The following is a 20,133-nucleotide window of genomic DNA, read 5'->3' on the forward strand; positions in this document are numbered from 1 at the left end:
CTGTGTTTGGAAGTCAGTGTGTTCCCCATCAGAGCGTCGCGAAGACGAAAACCTAGAGGAGAAAGTTTCCGTCAAGTGGATAGCCTGATACAAGCTTCGAATCGTTCGTGTCGGAACCGGAACACAGCTCCGGGCACCGCAAGTTGCAGAGCTCCAGGTTCATTGATTGCTTTATCTCCAAACACAGAGCGAGTACAATTCTCATTATCGTAGGAGGAATGATAGTAAAGACAATAAATGGATATTATACAACTAGCACAACGTGTGATGATCGATAAACTCAATTATCAAAAACCAATTCACATCCGTGACCCGAAGCTGTTTATGAAGAGATGGAGATACGGTGAGACTGCTGTTCTGGGGTAAGCTTCGGGAAGGTGACTGTCAACAGACCGTCCTCCATCCTGGCCTTCACATCCTCATGCTAAAGAACATCCGTGTCAGCAAGCTCATTCACGTGAACAGATGCACAAGTGGAAACCTTACCTTGACACCGGAGGGCAGCTGAAGCGTACGAGCGAACTTCCCCTGACGGCGCTCGCGGACAACGTATCCAGATTCTTCGCGAGACTCCGTTTTGAACTCGCCCGAGACCGTCAAGCGGTTCTGGTGGACCTCGATAGAGACGTCGTCGGATTTCAGTCCAGGCAACTCAACGGTCGCAGTAACCGTGTTGGTTTCCTGGTTCTCGTGGAGGTCCACCCTGTAAAAGTTCATTAGGATTTCCATTCAAATTACAATGTAAAACGTGCATGCATACCTCGGACGGAATGCTGTCTGCCTGTTATTATTACTCTTCTGAGTTACGGCCGAGGAGGGTGTGAAACGAGCAGCAAAGGCGTCGTCAAACAAACGATCGACCTCGGCGAAGGGGTCGTAGTAGAAGCGCATGATAGAAGACATGTTACGAGTGTTGCGAGTGTTTCTCGAAGCAAGGGCTTGGTTGTTTTGAAGTTGCAAAGGTCGTTCACGGCAAGAACTGGGCTCCTCGCGCTCACCTTATATACTGGTTCACTGTCCATTATCCCGAATCTTCTCGATGGTGGGCCCCGTTTTTCCGCATAGATTCAGGAAAATTCTAGTTGGTGTTGAGGTCCCGTTTTGGCAAGCGCGACTGTTGGTATTTGTTTGTTACCCACCAGGGAAGGGAATCCCCTAAGGTACTCGAAATTTCGAGAAATCTCCAAGTCAGCCGGGATAATCCATCTTTGAATGCGAAAATACTAGTCCGATACAATAAACCGCTGAATCTACTGTACAAACAAAGGCCCACTCGTTAATGTCCACAGGTACCGAAACCACAGTAACAATAGAGTCCGAGTCCTTCTTCGTACTTATGACCGTCTATGTGATGGTGATGCGATGAGCATGCTGTTCCAAAGGGATCTTGGGGTATGTGACCATTAAGAGGCCATCTTCCATGTGCGCGGTCACCTCCTCTGGCTGGAAAGCTCCTGTCATCAATGCATCATTGAACTCGGAAATGGCTACCTTGACGCCGGCAGAAATCTGGAGAGCGCGGAAGAACTTGCCCATACGGCGTTCGCGGAGGACATATCCAGACTCGTCGAGGGACGCCGACCTTGTGAACTCGCCCGAGACGACCAAGCGGTTCTGTTGCACGTCGATGACAACGTCCTTGGGCTTCAACCCAGGAAGCTCGAACACCATGACCACCGTGTTGGTATCGGAGTTCTCGTGCATGTCCATCCTGCAAACGGTCCATTACGGTTATGGTTATGACGCATACACGTGCTTACATACCTGGGACGGATGACGGAGGGACGGTCACTGATGCCAGCAGAGGCAGTGAGAGCCTCTTCCATGACGCGTTCGACCTCGGTGATGGGGTCGTAGTAAAAGCGCAGGACAGACGACAAGTTGGACATGGTAGAGATCGAGGGAAGAGTTGAAGACACCTCCATGGTCCCTTCTTCGCCCCCCTTTTATATGTTTTCTGTCCGGGGTGAACCCAGGCACGGCGGAGCTCATCGACGATCACCGCCACGCATCCCGAGGAGCTCTCGTTCCCATTCGAGTAGACGTGATTCCACTAAAGGCTGGCCAGAGTCGGTCGGGAAGGGAGTTGTGTAGCACCCCTGTAGATCCCGCGGACTTTGTTTGATCCCGAGCCGCCGATCTCGCTTCTCGCACCCGAACTCCGTGTCGTCATTAACACGGTGGCAGTGCACAGGCAACATCTACCGGGGAATAGGGGTAGGCAGGATGTCTGTCTGGCACCTGTTTACCAGACATTGGTCTTTGGGAAGTCATATTTCTATGATTGAGGCGTTTGGCGCATGTTGAAAATGTTGCCATATCCTGCAAAGATTTATATGCACGAAGCATGGTCTGAGATAGTTAGTGCCACCGGCGGCGGTCACCAACGGTCGGAAACTATTCCGTGAAAAGGTAGAAAAATCACTACAACACAAGGTATTCGGATTTTCCGATATTAATACGCTTCAAGTCTAACAAGCCATGCAGCCCATTTCGAAACGCAGCGTGACATCCTTCAAAGCATCATACCCACTCTGTCTTGCGACCGTCAAAGCTTAATCGTCAGTTTGAGCAATAGTGTCGATGGGAAAGTCAGGAGGAGCTCTTATGGGCTCTATCTGACGATACTTCTCCTTCCGACACGACGGTCCACGTAATCTGCTTATCTTTCTTCTCCCTCGAGACCGTAGTGCAAGTCTTGGGTGAGGCCTTCCATCGGTATCTGCCGACGGCTTGACAACTACGAACATGTCATGGAGACATATACGGGGAAGAAGTGGTCCATCACATGGCCCACTTGAATGGAGACAGGAGGCCATCAAAAACATGGCCTTCAGGTTCAATGAGGTTGTCGACATTAGTAAATATCGACCTTGCTCCTTGCTGCGGGTTCGGAAAAGTGTTAGACGTCGGTTCTGTAACGGGAAATCCACTTTTGCATCACCGGCTGTGGTGCGAAAGCTGAAGGGAGCGCGTAAACAGGCTTGGAATGGGGCGGATAATTATAAGCCATGGCCCTTCCGTCAAGCTGAGCTATGGCAGCAATCCTCATATCACCGGTGACTGCGAATGGTCCGTTATGCATAATAATCTATTCCACGACGTTCAAGGAGCTTCCATTCACCCTGCCAGACTGAACTAGTAGGGTAGGCGATGAGGTCCTGGATGGCACGAGTCGGCGTTCCATGCTCTGAACGGATGTTCTCCGGACTCCCAACCATGTCCTCGCTCTGCACGGTCCCAGTGCCGAATCTTCTCCAATAGGATGAATGAAGGTTTGTATATAATTGCATACAACTTTCAAAATGGCGTTCGGAGTCCTCATGGCTTTGGGCTAGAGCTGAGCAGTCTTTCAATTCAGACACACCTTTCACGGTTGTTGGATAACTCCAAGATCGTAGGAAACAAGAACACAACAGGTCCACCAGGGTGAGCCCATAGAAATGCTGCAGAGACCGTAGTAGTCGCAGGCCACCAGTCATGTCTGGCAAGTACGACAGAAACGTTTGAGATTGGAAGGTGTTCTGTAGTGCACTGGAGAGTTGGTCTGCGCTATGGCCCGAAAAGGAAGAAAGCCATCACTTCTAGGCCAAGAGAACATAAGGGCCGCAAACAGCCCGAGTCAGAAACGTCAGCCAAGGTAGCCTCCATTTTAGGAATCGACTCCTAACACGTTGTAGCCATCAAGATGCCCGCGCCGCCCTGGGATAGTCGATGGGGTGAGTCAGTACATATGACCGACTTCCGTTCTAACTTTCAAGGGTCAGGTTGAAGTACCACAACACTGCGGATCTGAATTTTCCGGTACATACAGGCCAACGCATCTTATCTTAGCAGTCAACTTTGCTACTCAAAACACGACGTGACACGGTACGCTCGCTTAAGAGAGTTGGGTCAATGGACTTAATTCGAACAAAGCGTTGGGGTCGAGTTCGGTATTGATTGTAGCAACACGGATCTAAAGCAAAACCAGGCTCGTCGATGCAAGATCCATTGGATGAAAGGATTTAGAAGTCCTACCTGACCCTGCTCACCAGCCGGGGGTGCGACCCACTGCTCCTTTCCGTCTTCCTTTGCTATGCTACATGGGGAGGAGTTGTATCAAGCCTTCTATTGGGACTTGACAGTAACCTGACCACCTACGTGAACACAATGCGGCCAGGCTGGGGAACGAAAGTGATGATCCATTTCTGGGGGGCTGTAACCTGTTCGTAAAGAAGGTTATTGCACTCGATAAGGTAGTTGATGTAGTAGCGGTTCTCGTCCTGCTCTACTTGACTAATTTCGAACTTCCGGATGCACAACGTTAGGTTCACTGCATGGCAAACTCGGGATTACACCCACCCGCTGAGGCTGGATAGCTTCTAGATATGCGACAACAGGTTGGGCAGGGGGTGGGACGGTGTCTTTGACTCTGTCGGGGGGGCCATAGGCAAGGACTCTGCGGTCCAAGGTGTGGATGGCATATGAAGCAGTATTTACACTGGGCCTGTCAGACATGATATCAATGAGAAGACACAGGAGTTGAGGAAATATGACGGCGAGTACTGATGCCCTTTTATCCTTTGATGAACTGTATGAAATATTTTTTAGAGCACTCACGCTTCAAATCGTCATGAATGGTCTACCCCTCTAGGGACAATCGCCATTCAGCTTAGACAGCGGTGATGCAGCGGCAACCCTAGAAGGCACGAGGCATGCTCTCGGAAACCCACATTACTCCACAGGCAGGGGGTTTGCGCTCTCTCGAATGGGAGATCAGTAGATAATAACTATACCCTTACAGTCAACTGGCGAGGACGTTAGGCTGTAAGCTTCTCCGGGCCTGATTTGGCATTGAGCAGTTTTTTTTCTAGGGGGGGGGAGCATTCCAAGTCTCCAACCTGCAAGAAGTATAGACAGATGAAAGTTCGCATGACGTTGAAGGGAATGTCCATCTTCTGGAAAAGTCTGGTTTCCTCAGTAAACGTGATGCTCCATTGCAAGTACAGCTTTGAAAATGGTCAACTTGTCTGAGGGTGGTCTTACCATAAGTCCAAGGGCAATCCGGGGCCACCAGTGATCATGTGGTTTGCGTGCCGAGTTAATCGTCGAGCTTCTTTCACTGTAGCGTGTAGTCACTTGGAACATTGTAGCCACCTGGGAAGTCAAACCCGGTGCTCTGGCGACAGCTAACGCCGTCGCATCAACTTGGTCATGTGAAAGCAAACGTTCGACAATATTGGACTCGCAGCCTGGACTGTCCAAATGATACCGAATGTCGATTAATTGCTCTATTCTTACCTGCTGGATTTTTGCCATTTGGCACATCTGAACGCATAACACAATCACAAGTTTCCAAGGAACTTTGTACAAGTTCCCAAAGACTCCACGTTCGCTTGCAACCCGGCGCAACTGTGAGTATCACCCTACATATGTCACTGGCGTGTGACATTGGGCCGGGATCTGGCCGTCATACATCAGTAAATTCAGCCAAATTACAGCATGCACATTAGACAGTTTTTGAATGCTCGGCAAACACTGGCGAACATTAAGCACTTGAAAACCCAGGTTTTTGAACGCTTAGCTTTACTGATGTACGATATGGTTGTTTCGTAGAGGTAAGCGTACCTCCAAGTCTCCGCGACACGTACCACTCAGGTCGCGGACCCGGCGCGGCCGTTTGGATAGTCTCCATCCAAGTCCGACTCAGTATATGGGCCATTCTTCCTCCAAGGGTACTGCCGCCGTGGAGAACCGAGAAAAGCCAACCTCCGGTGCCAGTCGGAAGGCTTCTGGGTGAATGACACAAATAATTTTGTCCTTCGTGCTTTCGCAAGCCACATGTTCAGTGCCGTCTTCAGCAATCCCCGAGCACGGTGCCACTGAACCTATCCTAAATCCTCGCTCCAATGACGCTAGAACCCACAACTTGCACAATGGCCACGGTTTGAGCATAAAATTGTCCAGTACAATTTGGTTACACCCAATCTAGGACTGGTTTTGCGCCTTCGCCGGATCTCCGGTTTCCACAATTGCAATATGCCAGTCAACTCAAGATGTTGTCCTTGCCATAATGATTAGTCCATCTTGGTATGTACATACTTCCTCGGTTCGCACAGAACATTCCATCAGTGCCCGTTCTAATTGAATAGTACCTGATTGTGAAGGTGCTTTCATGACTAGATGATGGAATCCACGGTGTTCAAACCTTTATTGTACCAATTATTATCACGCTCCGCCGAAAATCTCGAGCACGATTGCTTCCCTAAGCAAATGACAAATTCTTCACACAGTAAGGCGTGCTCTGACGCTTAGCTTGTGGCACGGCCCATCTGTTGCGTGACTGATTGTCCTCCCGCAGTCTCACTTCTTCACCACATCCTTTGCTGTACTTGCCATTGGCGCAGCCTTACTGTCGTCGCTGGTGTGGACGCCGCACACTTCGTATTGCATAGTCTCAATGGAGTCTAAATATTCAGAGCCTTGTTGCCCTCTGATCACGTTGTCCTCTTCCCTAGAAAAACTGACGGCACTCATGTTCTGTGGAGGGACGGGCCACCGGCAACTCAAACAGCAGTCTGTTCACTTACCATTTCTGGGATCGCTCAAAACAGGACGTCGACAATCCGAATATGTTATTGAAGGCAATTGTAGCCCCGGAGCTTTGCACTTCAACTACAAGGGATCTCATTCCGTGAAACACCCCGGTCTTTAGTGGGCTTCCTTCGGCATTCAGCAAGGTTCGTTATGTGTCTCTGCACTTCGACTAAGAATTCCGTTGCCATGATGTTCTGGGCATTCTCCAGCGTACGGCACTTCGAAAAGAAATATTTCGCATCCGATTTCTTTTATGGTCTACGGGAAAAGATTGACCTCTAGGGTGATCTTGAATGTGTAACTGTTTGCTCGTCACTATGCGACGACCTCCAAGGGTCAAGTTGAAGTACCACAACACAACAGATTTGGATTTTCCGGTACATACTAACACATCCTATCTTGGCAGTATTCATACAACTCTGCCACTTCAAAACACGACGTGACGTGATACGCTTGCTTAAGAGGATTTCAGTACAGCTGGAGCTAATTCGAACAACGCGTTCGGGTCGAGTCCAGAATCGATTGTCGCAACACGGATCTAAAACGAAAACAGGCCCGTCAATGGAAAATGCACAGGATGAAAGAATTTAGAAGTCCTACCTGACCCTCTTCGCCGGCGGGGGGCGCAACCCACTGGTCTGTCCCACCTTCCTTTGCTATGCTATATGTGAAGGAGTTGTATCAAGCCTCTCATTAGGATCGGATAGCAACCTGACCACATACGTGAACACAACGCGGCCGGGCTTGGGAACTAAGGTGATGATCCATTTCTGGGGGGCTGTAACCTGCTCGTAAAGCAGGTTATCACGCTCAATGAGGTAGTTGATGTAGTAGCGGTTGCTGTCCTGCTCTACTTGACCAATATCAAACTTCCGGATGTACGATGTTAAGTTCATCGCGAAGCGGGCTCATGATTACACCCACCTGCTGAGGTTGGACAGATCCCGCAAGATATGCGATAACAGGTTTGGGAGGGGGAGGGATGGTGCCTCTCCCTCCGTCAGTAGGGCCATAGGCAAGGACTCTGCCATCAAAGGTGCGGATGACATATGAAGCGATATTTACACCGAGCTTGTTAGACATGATATGGATGAGAAGGCGCAGGAATTGGGGAAACCCAGTGGCGAATACTGATGCCCTTTTATCCCTTCAAACTGAGCTGTATGACAAATTTATCAGAGCGCCGATGGTTCGAATGGTCATGCACGTTCCATACCTACAGGGGCAATTACATCCCAGTAAACCAGGTGACTTCTCGATCTCGGAGGTGGCGATCTAACGGCCCTAGAACATCACCAAAACAGGAATGTTTACGCTCCCGCAAATGAGTCGATGACATCGGGTGCGAATGTTAGGCACCAAGTTCTCCATGCTTGGTCGGGCATTCATCAATTTTTGAATGGTTTCTGTGAATAGGAAGGTTTACAATCGGTTGAAGGGGAGATCACATTTGAGATAACAATAGCGTCCAATGCCTAGGAAGTAATCCCCCTCCAAAGGTGGGTTCTAAGCGATGCTCCACTGGCAAAAAGTACCCACCCACAGTGCCCTGAATTGTCAGATTCGCTCCAACAGGATGAATGAAAGAATGAATGCAGACACCGCTGAAAGGTCGTTATTCGGCACCTTCTATGCCATCGCTCAAAGCGGGCGCATCATTCGAGATTTGGGGCCTGTAGTATATGCATATCGAAGAATGGCCGTTATACGATATGGCTATTAATATTTCGTACCCATGCTATTGAACGCTTACCTTGCACTGCGAAAGGAAGGTCACCTGGTGTTTGCTTCGTGCCGACACGTGCGCAAAACGTATACAGGAACAAACACATGCTTGAAGCTTGATGCCCTCAAGTCTCCAAGACCTGTGCGCATTCAAGCTTCATTCTTCAAGTCCGACTCATTGTATGGCCTATCGATCCTCAAGGACACTGCAGAAAAATTAACCTCTATGCTAGCTGGGAAGATCTTTGTGTAAATGATGTTTGGTTTCCTTGCTTTAGCAGGCTATATGCTCGGCGGACAGCAAAGTGCCAGCCTATTCTGATTCTTCGCTTCAACAGCACCACATGAACACAATCCACTACTGCGGTTTGGTTACACTGAATCTAGGACTGATTTTGCGCCTTCGTCTGATCGGTTCCCGCAAGATTCAAATATGAAAGTGCCCTCATGACCTGGTCAACGGTGGAGTTCACAAGTTTTCGTCAGTTTGTCGTGCTAATTATTGTGGAGACACGTATGTATCACACTCCGCCGAGAATCCACAATTACTTTGCTAAGTAAATCATAAATTCGTCATATAGGTGATTCTGAGTCTTAGCATTGATTCCTCGGTGGTATTTGAATATGAAATTGCTCTCATGACCTAACGGGTCATGGGTAGAATGTACAGGCTCCAAATGTTCGTTATGCCAATTATCGTGGAGAAACGTGTGTATCGTGCTTCGCCGAGAATATCGCTGTTCTGAGAGTCGCAAGCGTAATAATGCGGCTCAGGGCACGAATGGGCGTACGTTGCATCGCACTGAACACTTGGTTATAGTCGGGCGAGGTACCCCCCACAGTGGGAAGGATGGTCAGCGTGTAGCTAGGAAATAAATGATACCAAGTTGAGCTCACGGTCCTGATGCTCGTCTTGTCTGCACACTCTGTTTTGCTTTACAGCTTGTAACCTACACCTCGAAAGCGAGCGGAGATACAACAACTGCTTGTGTGAGAATTACTACGTAGAAGACTCACGAGCTCCAAACAGCTTCACTGATCAATTCCTTGTTCCTCCTCAAGCAACTTTGACACATGTCTAACCATGTCCTCAAAATCCCCCTGCAAGTTGCCCCGTTCCCTTGCTTGCGTCTTCCGGACAAAATCTCCAGTTTTCTCAAAGATTGTATCGAGTAAGTACGGTTCCTTCTCCAGGTGCTTCTTCAAATACGCCACAGCTACCAATGTAGCTCACAACCTCCCATCAACCCTGAGCTCATCCCCCTTCTGTAGTATTTCAGATCCCACAATCCGAGCCAATTCAGCACTAGGATAGAACCAGCCATCAAAATCGATAAGTTGGGAAACTTGATATGCTTCCGCTGAAACGGTCGGCGGGCCTGCAGATGACGCGTCCGACGAAAATGAGGCCTGCGGGGTAGCCTCGCGTAGTATACATGGGTCCCTGCTCCTGTGTTCGTTCACGCCACTGGGGTCGACCGGAGAAGACGAGGCCTGCGGGGTAGCTGCATGCGGTATCCATGGGTCTCTGCTCCAGTGTTCTTTCATGCCACCAGGGGGGGGGGGGGGGGGGGGGGGGGGGGGGGGGGACAGCTGACTGGAGGAAACGAGGCCTCCTGCGTAGCTGCATGTGGTATACCTGGGCCCCTGCTCCAGTGTTCGTCCTGCCCCAGTGTTCGGTCATGCCACTGGGAGGGAGACAGCCAAGGGGAAACGAGGCCTGCGGGGTAGCTGCATGTGGTATATATGGGTCACTGCTCCAGTGTTCGTCCATGCCGCTGGGGCCACAGCCGATTGGGGGAAGCGAGGCCTGCGGGGTAGCTGCATATGGTATACATGGGACCCCAGTCGCGCAGACGAACTTGGGAGAAGGGGCACGGGCGATTGGATCATCAGGACTCGGTGACTGAGATAACGTCCAGCAGGAAGTGCACGATGTTCTAAGCGAACTTAGTGACGAGAACAAGCCTGTGCTATCACGACGAGGGATACTTTGTCCCACGCTTCTAGGGCAGCGACCGCGCGGACGTCTATCGTCCGGACCAGATTCGGAATCCACATATGCCCCAGGAATATTCTCGGGCTCGCCATCCGAGGTCGACCTTGGATCAGATACGGGAGCACCGAGCACACCGGAAACGAATGAGAACGCCGAAGTAAGATCGTTGAGGAGAGTGCCTAATATGCCATCATCCTCATCTTGATCAGCATCTTGGTTCCCATCAACTTGTGGTGGTAATGACGAGTGTAGTTGCCGCGTCGTTTTGGTCCTTCCTGTGTCCCGTCTGGTTTGACCACTAATGCGCCCAGACTCTTGGTCCTCGACATCCACTGCCACAAAAGATGTGTACTGACTTATAAGCTGGTACCCTAACCCGAGCCTCACAATCGCTGCCCTCCTGATTCCGTCATCAGGTGCCACAGCAGTATTAACCAGGGCTGGTAGTGGTGCTCTACGCTCCCAGAGTTCTGTGATTAATTTGCGTGTCGCGAGGGTATGTATGAGGGGGATCTTGCATTTCGGGTCTTTGAAGGGTTTGACGTCCGTAACTGGAACGATCCATTCCATAGGTTCTTCTACCCCCTGGAACTTAGTGAAGAGCTTGATCGAGGATGGTATTCGCCTAGAAGAAATGATCGAAAAGACAGTAAAGCGAATCCCGGCCGAAACCTTGACCAGAGCATGTGGAACCTGCTGCAGAGTTGGTGGGGGTTCCAGCACAAGCATCCCCACGGAGTTAACGAGCTGTGACTTTTTCGGCTGGGCGGCTCTGGATGTAGGCTGAACACCCCAATCCACTTTGATATTCTCAATTTTCCTTGTCCGTGCTGCGTTAAATAGGCGGGCACACTTTCCGAGGATGCTTTCATGTGTAGCTGCCAATAGGCACTCTCCATTCCTAGCACGGGCGATTCCTTCGCATACTTCAGACGACAGGGACCCAATGCCGAGTACAAATACACGTAGGGGGGCGTCTGGGCCAGCATTCTCGACAGCATCGGCTACAACACCCCCATAAGGCCACCAATGTCCTATAACATCGATTTAATCTATGTCAAGACTGGACTGCAAAGTGCACCCGCGTATACCTCGCTATCCGTCAAAAGGAAAATTGCGGTCGGTCGATCGTGCCGTCGACTGCTTACTGCAGCTTCCAACGCGTTGGTAATCTCTGTACCACCGACGTCAACCGTGAGCGCCTGCACGTGTGCAACCTAAACTCGCTCTTCGTTTGGAAAATACCAGCGGCTGTAGAGATGTTAGCTCACGGCGCCACGAAGGGAATCTTGGCCGAAGTCACGAGATGTGGTCCAGCCGCAGAGCGACCGCACGTTAGAAGAGAAGCATAAGATATTGAAAATAGTTTGAGTGCTTGGCATGAAACGTAGGAGCATTGACATTGTATGCTTTGCGGTTTCGAGTCGCAGGCCAGCCATACTGTATGATATGTCGATGACGAATATGTATTCTTGTGATGAACTACGTAGCGCGTTGAGGGAAGGAACGAGGGTGAGCTGCATGCCAATCGTCCCATCTGGGATTCGGCGTCTACCTCTGCAAAGCATCTCGGTTTGTCGAGCCCGTCGGTGTATATGGTAAGGACAAAATCTCCTGGTACGAGGGCCTGTGACGCCCAAGACGCAGACATCCGCTGGGACTTGCGCTCATTGTGTGTGTTGTGCTGTGGCACTTTGATAGGATGGTTTACGCTGCGTATGGCATGGATGGTATCACTCATTTGAACATAGACGTTGACGTCGATGCGGGTGGTGTTTGATGCTGAAGCAGCACCAACCATCGCTGCTGGCAGAGGGCCATATTGATTAAAGATGGTCAAGGGAAGTTGGAGGCGCACGTGATCCCGGAGACCTTCGTCAAGCAGGTCCATGATAAACTTAAAGGCAAATGGCTCAGACGCAGCTCAGAAATCCACGAAGAACTCACCGTGATTTGGGTGGTAACTTGTTTCCTGGCAGGAATAGAGCCCACTGATATTGCGAAGACTGTAGCGGGTTGAGAGTGAGATGCCTATGAGTGATACACCGACTGACTATCGTCCGTTACGCGTTCCACCAGTGCAGCGGTTCTTCTCGATGCGACTGCTGTTTCAAACGCTTGTTCTGCATTTCACTTTCTTTCACGGAGCCAACAATCAGGCGCCCGTCGGCATGTTGAAGCTCAAAGGCACAGACAGCCGATCGTTCCAGCAGCGGGAAGACGTACTTCGCCCTAGCGGTAGGGCTCTCTGATTCGTTCTTGAAAACTTGAGTTAGAACTACTCGCAATGGACAAGTTGGTATAATTTGGAAGAAACGGTGAGCGAAACATACCGTCGACGACCCATGCCTTGATGATAACCTCCTCGACTGGAAGATATGCCAAAGTGGATTGCCCCCGAGGTTGATGGACTATACCAGCATGGGTGAGGGCCATGACCGGTGGATGATGGAGCTAGAGCTTATCAGCCGCCCAGAATACCGCATTTCAGCGCTTCAGTCTCGTGTGGGCTACTATAATGATAATAGCACCCCCGTACTGCGATCGGAGATTACCATATTTAGACCTGTTCCAAATCTGATCAGGTCTGTGGTCTGCATTGCGAAAGCGCCGGGACAACTGCCTCGACGCTGCCATGCCACCTCAGCCAGGAATGTTCGCATTGCCATATGCCTCAACGCACAAAGCTCGCGCAGACGTTATCCAGCCAGACAACACGCCCATGACTATATCATATCAGCACTTCCAGGCCCAGCCTCAGCCACCACAGGTTCAACCCACTTCGAACCCTCACATTCACCACGTTCATCACTACACTCCCATCTCAGGACTCAGCAACCCTCGCACACACGGTACGTCCACCAACTTTTCCACAACATCTTGGCGCAGTTTCATCATGTGCGACACGTTAGATGACACGAAGAAAGAGAAGAAACGCAAGGACATCTCCGGAAAGGTCGGGAAAGAGATTGACAGAAGAGATGAGTGCGTGCTTGACACCATCATATGTTCATACCCTTCGCCACTCACACACATACGCACGATGCGCAGTGAACCACACTTTGCAGAAAACATATCCGCTTTGCACAGTGCAACGATACAGTTGGCGTCTCGCCCAGAGACATATCCCCTTTACAACCTTCGCCTGTACCCCCTCTCGCTTGAGCGCTCCGCTCTCCTCACACAGCTGGATCTGGAAGCAAAACACTCCTTACATACCACCCAAACAGCCTATGAAGAGGAACGCGAGCGTGTAGAAGAGGAATGGAGAAAAGGCAGAGATCGGGTACGCGAAAGACTCTTGGAAGGAATAGAAGAACGAAAGCGTCGCGCTCGAGAAGAGAAAGAGGGCGAAGGAGCTGTCAACGGTACGCGTACTATGTTGTCTTCTTCCAAACACCCCGATCCCGACACTACTTGTACAGACCCATCTCTAGATATCCAATCGCGCATTCATATCACCCGAAAACTACGCAACAAGGTCGGCACATCACCACCCCCGACGCCTCTCGGACTAGCAGCACTTGGCATCTCGAATGGAAGCACGACACCCATAACAACCGGTCCAGTCACAAACCCACATTCTCTTTCGGTAGACGAGATTCCTTCGCCATTTCCTTTCCCTCTCACATCGGTAACGCTCACAAATGGGCACTCAACTGCTGGTGGTGGCGCAGGTGGAAATGGCAACAGAAGACGTGCCAAAATTGGTTCCGGCCAAAGCACCCTCGGCTCAGGCGCGTTGGGCAAAAGCTTGGTGATGTTGGGACAGTGCAAGGATATCGAAATTGAGGCAGACCTATTTGAGATTAGAAGGGGCACGAAGAGAAGAAGGGCAGCTGCAATTTCGTCGAGTAAGGTTGCATAACAGTCGATGAGGTCATATCTCTTGCACGTGACCTTGCTCACTATCTTATCTTTTCGGAATACGGAGATCGTAATACGAATGCTGATCGTATTGTCACTTCGAGAAGTAATGTCATCGTCTGCTCCGAGTCACCGGTCGACAACACGTGAGGAGGACCGGGCATACTCCTTGTTAGCGTTGCTTGGAGTGCACGTGCCAATATTTATGTTGTATGGAGAGAATACATTTCGACATCTGCAGTTTGGAAATCACGCGCACGTCCAATGACCAGAACATATTTGCTTGGGGCTGGGAGTCAAGATGGGCTGGCTGGTCCAACTGCTTTCTGGCGGACGATCCAAGCTACTTCCAGGATTGCTTTCGTGTCGTCACGACGCAACACGATGGATTCATCGAGGCCTAAGATGTGACATCCTGCTACTTGGGAGAAGAAACGTGGGTACTACAGTATTCGATCTCCTGTTTGCTACGTGGCCACAGCACAACTTCTGCTGAAGAGTCGATTATTGCTTCCTGATTAACTAGATACAGTGGCCATCTCGCTCTCACTTGCGCAATCGACTGATTGTCAATTTACACCCATAGTTTACACCAATGTCATGCCAGTTGGGAGGGTGCAACAACATCTGCAAAGCGGTCAAATTACAGCATACTGTAAGCGTACACTTACCACTCACGCGTCACTCACGCTCACGCTACTGCTTCACGCTGTCACATCTCCTGTCGCACCGCACTATCACGTCTCCTATCTCCTTGTCTGGGCATGCGGATCCCTCTCACTGTGTTGCACTGTTTGGATCCTGGGGATATATATATCGGTGCTACATGTATGCGCAGGGATATCTTCTTTTCCCTCTTCCTTTCTCTCTCTATCATCCTGTATCAGAGCGTACGCTCGGTTGTTCAATCCCACACGCCTGTCCACATTCTGTCTTGTTGCGATTTGTCCTGAGTGTGCTCACCCCTACTGTGGTGGGTTCCACTTTTTTTGAACGTGCCATAGTGCGTGTCGACGCCTGGTAAAGGTGTCAAGCTGCCGTCTCGTCACACCCCCTCCGTTCCTGTGCCCTTGACTACCCGTAGTCGAGGGAACGGTCCCCCGCTGGCGACGTCGTTGTCATCTCCGTTGTCCTCGCTTTCGCCCTCGCTGTCTCAGTCCCTCGCTGTCTCAGTCCCGTGCTGCCTCCCTCCCGCTGCCGCCCACACCATCACCTGTGGCTCTGCCTAGCGCCACATCGTCTCCATCCGCCCCTTCTGCGCGTGTTCCCCCGTCACCAGTGTCATCCCCGTACGCGCATCCAGCATCTCCTGTGACCACTGATAGTTCCTCGTTGTCAGACAGCTCCACAGCGGTCTTCCCTGTTATTATAATGTCTTCGACCCAGTCTCAGACGGTGCGGTGCGAAAACACTGCGCCTGGTAAAAATCCTCCCTTCTTGACGGCAGGCAATATCACCCCAGAAGGGTTGCGGAGCTGGGAGCTGGGCTGTGAAAATTATTTTCGGCTGAAGAGTGTAGCTGAGGATGTCCAGGTCGCTAAGGTCACGGGTCACCTTTTAGATCCTCGCGTGCAAGATTGGATCAGTAACAACGGTAGTCGACTGACTGCCCTATCCTTCTCTGAATTTATGGACGAGGTTCGTACATATTGGCTCCCCAGTGATTGGGCAGAGGCTATACAGCAGAAAATGTTGTCGTCAACACAGGGGAATAAGGCCTTCCATCTGTGGGCCGTCGAAGTAGAAAGCCTGAATGTCTTATTGCAAGGAAGCGAGTTCCACCTTACTGAAGACCATCTCCGTTTCCACTTGGAGTCACACATGCACCCGGACCTTACTGCAGAATATCGTCTGACTGCTACTCGTCGTGAAAAGCGGTTCCGTGCATGGCTCGACTTGGTCTGTCTCCTCGATGAGAAACGTGTCCACGATGCTGCAAAGATCGATGCAGCCCTTCGTAAGAAGCCCTTTCAGCCTAGTTGCTCAGCCAATACCACCACATCGACCTCAAAGGTACCAGACAGCCGTACTCGTACTCGTCCCCCTGCTCTCACCGTTGAGGAACGCCAACTCCTCCACGATAACTCTGGGTGTTTCAAGTGTCGTCGTCTCTTTCAAAACCACACTACATATAATTGTCCGAACGACTTCCCTGATGCTAAGAACTACAAGACGTTGACTGCCACAGATGTTGAGGCTGCTCATAAGAAGTGTGCCAAGCCGGTCACCGCTGTCGTTGAGGAAGAGCCAGCAGCGAAGCGTGCTCGCATCACCGAAGTTGATGACAATGTGGATACCATCACTGTCGTCATGCCTTCTGCTGCCTTTGGGGACAGAACTGATTCAGGTGAAGAGTACGTCGTGCCTCTTTCAGTTCCCCACCTTTGATGGTCCTGTCTTCTTGAAGGACCTAGTTTGACCTTCCCTCTGCCTGTAAAAGCACTGATTGACAGCGGTTCACATCTAGTTCTGATTGATGAAAACCTTGTCACAAAGCTGGGTCTTCGGCACTGCCGGCTGCACAAGTCTCTTGATGTTTCGGTGGCGCTTTCTTCTGGTGAACGGGAGGTCATGTCCCTGCAGAATTACGTTGTCCTGTCTTGTCTTTCTCCTGATGCACGTTTCCGTTCATGTTCTGTTCGTGCAATCATTGTGCCCCGTCTGTGTACTCCCCTCTTGTTAGGACTTCCTTTTCTTTCGCATAATCGGCTTGTCATCGATCACACTCTCCATACATGTGTGGATAAAGATACTGGTTACGACTTAATAAACCCTCCCCCGGTTCTTGTCTCTACTCCCTCTCAGCCAGTGATTCCTACTGTTCAAGCGGTTAAACAACTTAAGAATGTGGTTCTTGAAGAGTTACGCGGTGTCTTGCCTAGGCATCGTGAACTTGTTGAGGTGGCAGCCACTCCGGTCTGTGGGGTGGATATCATTGGCATGGTACAGCACCGCATTGAGGTTCTCACTGCTGCAGAAGAGCTGACAAAGCGTGATGCGCGACTCAAGCATGAGTTTGCTGACCGGTTCCCTGTTGATATTCCACCCACGGATGCCCTGCCTGATGACGTCCTTTTCTGTGTACAGCCCAAAAATGCCAACAAGGTCATCCAACTTTGGTCGTATGATTGCCCAAAGAAATACCGCGAGGCATGGAAAACGTTGTTACAACAGCATCTTGATGCAGGGCGGTTACGGCCCTCCAATAGCACACACTCCTCACCGGCCTTCATCATCCCGAAGGCAGATCCTACAGCGTTGCCTCGTTGGGTGAACGACTTCCGACAACTCAACCTGAACACTGTACCAGATAATCACCCACTGCCCTGCATCAATGAGATCCTTCGCGATTGTGCCAAGGGCAAGTACTTCGCAAAGTTGGACATGACTAATGCGTTCTTCCAGACCAAGGTCCACCCAGATGACATCAAGTGGCTGGCTGTACACACACCTTGGGGCCTGTATGAGTGGACTGTCATGCCCATGGGCATGAGGAATGCCCCTGCGGTGCATCAACGTCGCATGTCTGCTGCTCTCCGTCACCTGATAGGTCGCATTTGCCATGTCTATCTTGATGACATTATCATCTGGTCACAGACGCTCGAGGAACATGAACGAAATGTTCGTGCGGTCTTGCAGGCTCTCCGCAAGGCTAAGTTATTTTGCTCCCTTAAGAAGACTCAGCTGTTCTGCACTGACGTGCTTTTCCTTGGTCACCGCATTTCTGCACAAGGGACTGAGCCTGATTCCTCCAAGATCACGAGGATTCTCGATTGGCCGGTTCCACAGTCGGTCACTGACATGCATGCCTTCCTTGGTCTTGTCCATTACATCGCTGATCACCTTCCCAATCTCGCGGAACACACTTGCATCCTGAATACGTTGACGACCAAGGCAGCAGAACTCAAGTTCCCGGTGTGGATGAGTGACCACCAGCAGGCATTTCAGGCCATCAAGGATCTCGTGGTCAGTCCTCATTGTCTGACAACCATCGACCATGATAATCCAGGTGACAATCACATATTTCTTACATGTGATGCCTCGGATTTCCATACTGGGGCAATCCTTTCTTGGGGACCCACCTGGGAAATGGCTCGGCCGGTTGCATTCGATTCTACACCCCTTCGTAGCGCTGAACTCAACTATCCTGTACATGAGAAGGAACTCCTTGCCATCATCCGCGCCTTAAAGAAATGGAGGGTCGAGCTACTTGGTGCCCCGGTGTTGGTATATACGGATCATTGTACTCTTCAGAACTTTGCTTTACAGCGCGACCTCTCTCGGTGTCAGGCTTGCTGGCAGGAATACATGTCACAGTTTGACCTGACTATTCAGTATGTTCCAGGCAAGCGTAATGTCAGTGCTGATGCATTGTCTCGTCGTTCTGACGACGCTCCCCCCGTCGCTGCGGTGTCAACGGTTGAGGTAGACAAGTCATTAACGGTGGAAATATTGAAAGGGTACACAGAAGACCCCTTCTGCCAGTGTCTTTTCTCACTCCTCAATTCACTTCCTGGCCTGCAGGAATGTGACGGTCTGTTGTACCTTGCAGGCCGCCTGGTAATTCCTCGTGTACACTCCCTTCGTGAACGTTTCTTCCACCTTGCCCATGATGCCCTAGGCCACTTTGGCACAGATAAGACCTACGCAGCTCTACGTAACTCCTTCTACTGGCCCAACATGCATCGTGATCTCGCATCCGCATATGTTCCTGCCTGCACCCACTGTGCGCGCAACAAGTCGCCTACCATGGCACCTGCGGGCCTGCTGCACCCCTTGCCTGTCCCAGACGCTCAGGGTGACTCGGTCGCTGTCGACTTCATTGGTCCCCTGCCGGAGGACCACGGCTTCAACATGATTGTCACGATGACAGATCGCCTTGGTGCAGATATACGTCTTGTGCCCTGTCGGAGTTCCATCACTGCCTCAGAGTTCGCCTCCTTGTTCTTTGACCACTGGTACTGCGAGAACGGTCTTCCTTTAGAGATCATATCAGATCATGATAAGCTTTTTGTGTCTCGTTTTTGGAAATCACTTCATAAACTGACGGGCGTTAAGCTTAAGATGTCATCATCTTACCATCCTCAGACGGATGGGGCAAGTGAGCGCACCAACAAGACTGTCAACCAGTGCATTCGATTCCACGTCGAGCATAATCAGAAAGGCTGGGTCAAGGCCCTGCCTTGGGTGCATTTTCACATCATGAACACCCTTAACAACAGCACAGGGTTTTCGCCTTTCCAGCTTCACCTGGGATGCTCCCCTCGTCTTCTGCCTCCCATTTCCACTCCAGAGGCTGGTGAGACCGAAAACAGCGACACAGCCAGTTTTCTGGCTTGCCTAGATATGGACGTCCTGGAAGCACGCGATAATCTCCTTGCAGCTAAGGCAGCACAGGCTCATGCAGCTAATCGTCGCCACGTCCCCGATCTGAGGTTTGCGATCGGGGACAAGGTTTGGTTATCTACAAAACATCGTCGTCATGAGTACATTACTAATGGTACCAATCGTGTAGCCAAGTTTATGCCACGGTATGATGGCCCATATACCATCCTATCGGCTTCCCCAGATACATCCACCTACGTCTTGGACGTGCCTCGTGCGTCAAATGCATGTAGCACGTTCCACGCTAGCCAACTATGCGCCTTCGTGCCCAATGACACGACACTTTTCCCCTCGCACGAGCTGCCTCGCCCTGGCCCTGTGGTCACAGCAGACGGCCAGCTGGAGAACTTGATTGAGCGGATAGTGGATGAGAAGCAGGCTGGGAGGTCAAAGAAATATTTGGTGCGGTGGTTAGGATTTGGGCCGGAGGATGATGAGTGGTTGATGAAGAAGGACTTGGAGGATTGTGAGGCGCTGGACATCTGGGAAAGGGAACACCCACCATAAAGGGTGTTGAAGAACAGAGTTGGAGGTCGGGTTTAGAAGAAGAAGTTTGGGTTGAGGAACGGAGTTGGAGG

The 20,133-nt window shown here is 50.8% G+C and overlaps 7 protein-coding genes across 7 annotated transcripts; 2 read left to right on the forward strand and 5 right to left on the reverse strand.

Moving 5' to 3' along the window:
* Positions 1 to 322: 322 nt before the first annotated feature.
* Positions 323 to 903, reverse strand: F5J12DRAFT_891388 (small heat shock protein; the record flags this gene model as incomplete). The annotated part of the gene is made up of 3 exons (XM_051747482.1): positions 323 to 424; positions 487 to 703; positions 761 to 903. 3 exons carry the CDS (start codon positions 901 to 903, stop codon positions 323 to 325), a joined length of 462 nt encoding a protein of 153 aa, XP_051601486.1.
* A 441-nt stretch (positions 904 to 1,344) lies between these two features.
* Positions 1,345 to 1,889, reverse strand: F5J12DRAFT_912276 (small heat shock protein; the record flags this gene model as incomplete). The annotated part of the gene is made up of 2 exons (XM_051749060.1): positions 1,345 to 1,711; positions 1,765 to 1,889. The coding sequence occupies 2 exons, from the start codon at positions 1,887 to 1,889 to the stop codon at positions 1,345 to 1,347; spliced, it is 492 nt and encodes a 163-aa protein (XP_051601487.1).
* Positions 1,890 to 2,890: 1,001 nt separating this feature from the next.
* Positions 2,891 to 3,870, reverse strand: F5J12DRAFT_822335 (uncharacterized protein). Its single transcript, XM_051745350.1, has one exon. It carries the CDS (start codon positions 3,480 to 3,482, stop codon positions 3,078 to 3,080), a length of 405 nt encoding a protein of 134 aa, XP_051601488.1. The 5' UTR covers positions 3,483 to 3,870; the 3' UTR covers positions 2,891 to 3,077.
* A 10-nt stretch (positions 3,871 to 3,880) lies between these two features.
* Positions 3,881 to 4,500, reverse strand: F5J12DRAFT_891390 (uncharacterized protein; the record flags this gene model as incomplete). The annotated part of the gene is made up of 4 exons (XM_051747483.1): positions 3,881 to 3,958; positions 4,021 to 4,081; positions 4,144 to 4,289; positions 4,345 to 4,500. The coding sequence occupies 4 exons, from the start codon at positions 4,498 to 4,500 to the stop codon at positions 3,881 to 3,883; spliced, it is 441 nt and encodes a 146-aa protein (XP_051601489.1).
* A 4,349-nt stretch (positions 4,501 to 8,849) lies between these two features.
* Positions 8,850 to 12,739, reverse strand: F5J12DRAFT_781863 (uncharacterized protein; the record flags this gene model as incomplete). Its single annotated transcript, XM_051742633.1, has 11 exons — positions 8,850 to 9,046; positions 9,096 to 9,169; positions 9,322 to 9,435; positions 9,539 to 9,798; positions 9,944 to 11,337; positions 11,385 to 11,505; positions 11,575 to 11,820; positions 11,859 to 12,200; positions 12,251 to 12,275; positions 12,371 to 12,581; positions 12,637 to 12,739. The coding sequence occupies 11 exons, from the start codon at positions 12,737 to 12,739 to the stop codon at positions 8,850 to 8,852; spliced, it is 3,087 nt and encodes a 1,028-aa protein (XP_051601490.1).
* A 137-nt stretch (positions 12,740 to 12,876) lies between these two features.
* Positions 12,877 to 14,288, forward strand: F5J12DRAFT_822380 (uncharacterized protein). The gene is made up of 4 exons (XM_051745352.1): positions 12,877 to 13,155; positions 13,216 to 13,288; positions 13,355 to 13,671; positions 13,729 to 14,288. Exons 1-4 carry the CDS (start codon positions 12,939 to 12,941, stop codon positions 14,169 to 14,171), a joined length of 1,050 nt encoding a protein of 349 aa, XP_051601491.1. The 5' UTR covers positions 12,877 to 12,938; the 3' UTR covers positions 14,172 to 14,288.
* On the forward strand, positions 14,172 to 14,544 carry F5J12DRAFT_822388 (uncharacterized protein). The gene has a single exon (XM_051745353.1). The coding sequence runs from the start codon at positions 14,178 to 14,180 to the stop codon at positions 14,436 to 14,438; it is 261 nt and encodes an 86-aa protein (XP_051601492.1). The 5' UTR covers positions 14,172 to 14,177; the 3' UTR covers positions 14,439 to 14,544.
* Positions 14,545 to 20,133: the final 5,589 nt, after the last annotated feature.

Source organism: Pisolithus orientalis (genome assembly GCF_024613125.1).
Source record: "Pisolithus orientalis strain OTSU chromosome Unknown F5J12scaffold_9, whole genome shotgun sequence".
NCBI lineage: Eukaryota > Fungi > Basidiomycota > Agaricomycetes > Boletales > Pisolithaceae > Pisolithus > Pisolithus orientalis.

What these genes read in the sequence shown, in the direction of transcription:
- F5J12DRAFT_822335 (XM_051745350.1), bottom strand. Translation starts at nt 3,482, where the DNA reads ATGACTGGTGGCCTGCGACTACTACGGTCTCTGCAGCATTTCTATGGG.
- F5J12DRAFT_822380 (XM_051745352.1), top strand. Translation starts at nt 12,939, where the DNA reads ATGCCACCTCAGCCAGGAATGTTCGCATTGCCATATGCCTCAACGCAC. An exon ending in GAGATTGACAGAAGAGATGA is followed by an intron (nt 13,289 to 13,354) that starts GTGCGTGCTTGA and finishes CACGATGCGCAG; the next exon opens with TGAACCACACTTTGCAGAAA. An exon ending in GGGCGAAGGAGCTGTCAACG is followed by an intron (nt 13,672 to 13,728) that starts GTACGCGTACTA and finishes CTACTTGTACAG; the next exon opens with ACCCATCTCTAGATATCCAA.
- F5J12DRAFT_822388 (XM_051745353.1), top strand. Translation starts at nt 14,178, where the DNA reads ATGAGGTCATATCTCTTGCACGTGACCTTGCTCACTATCTTATCTTTT.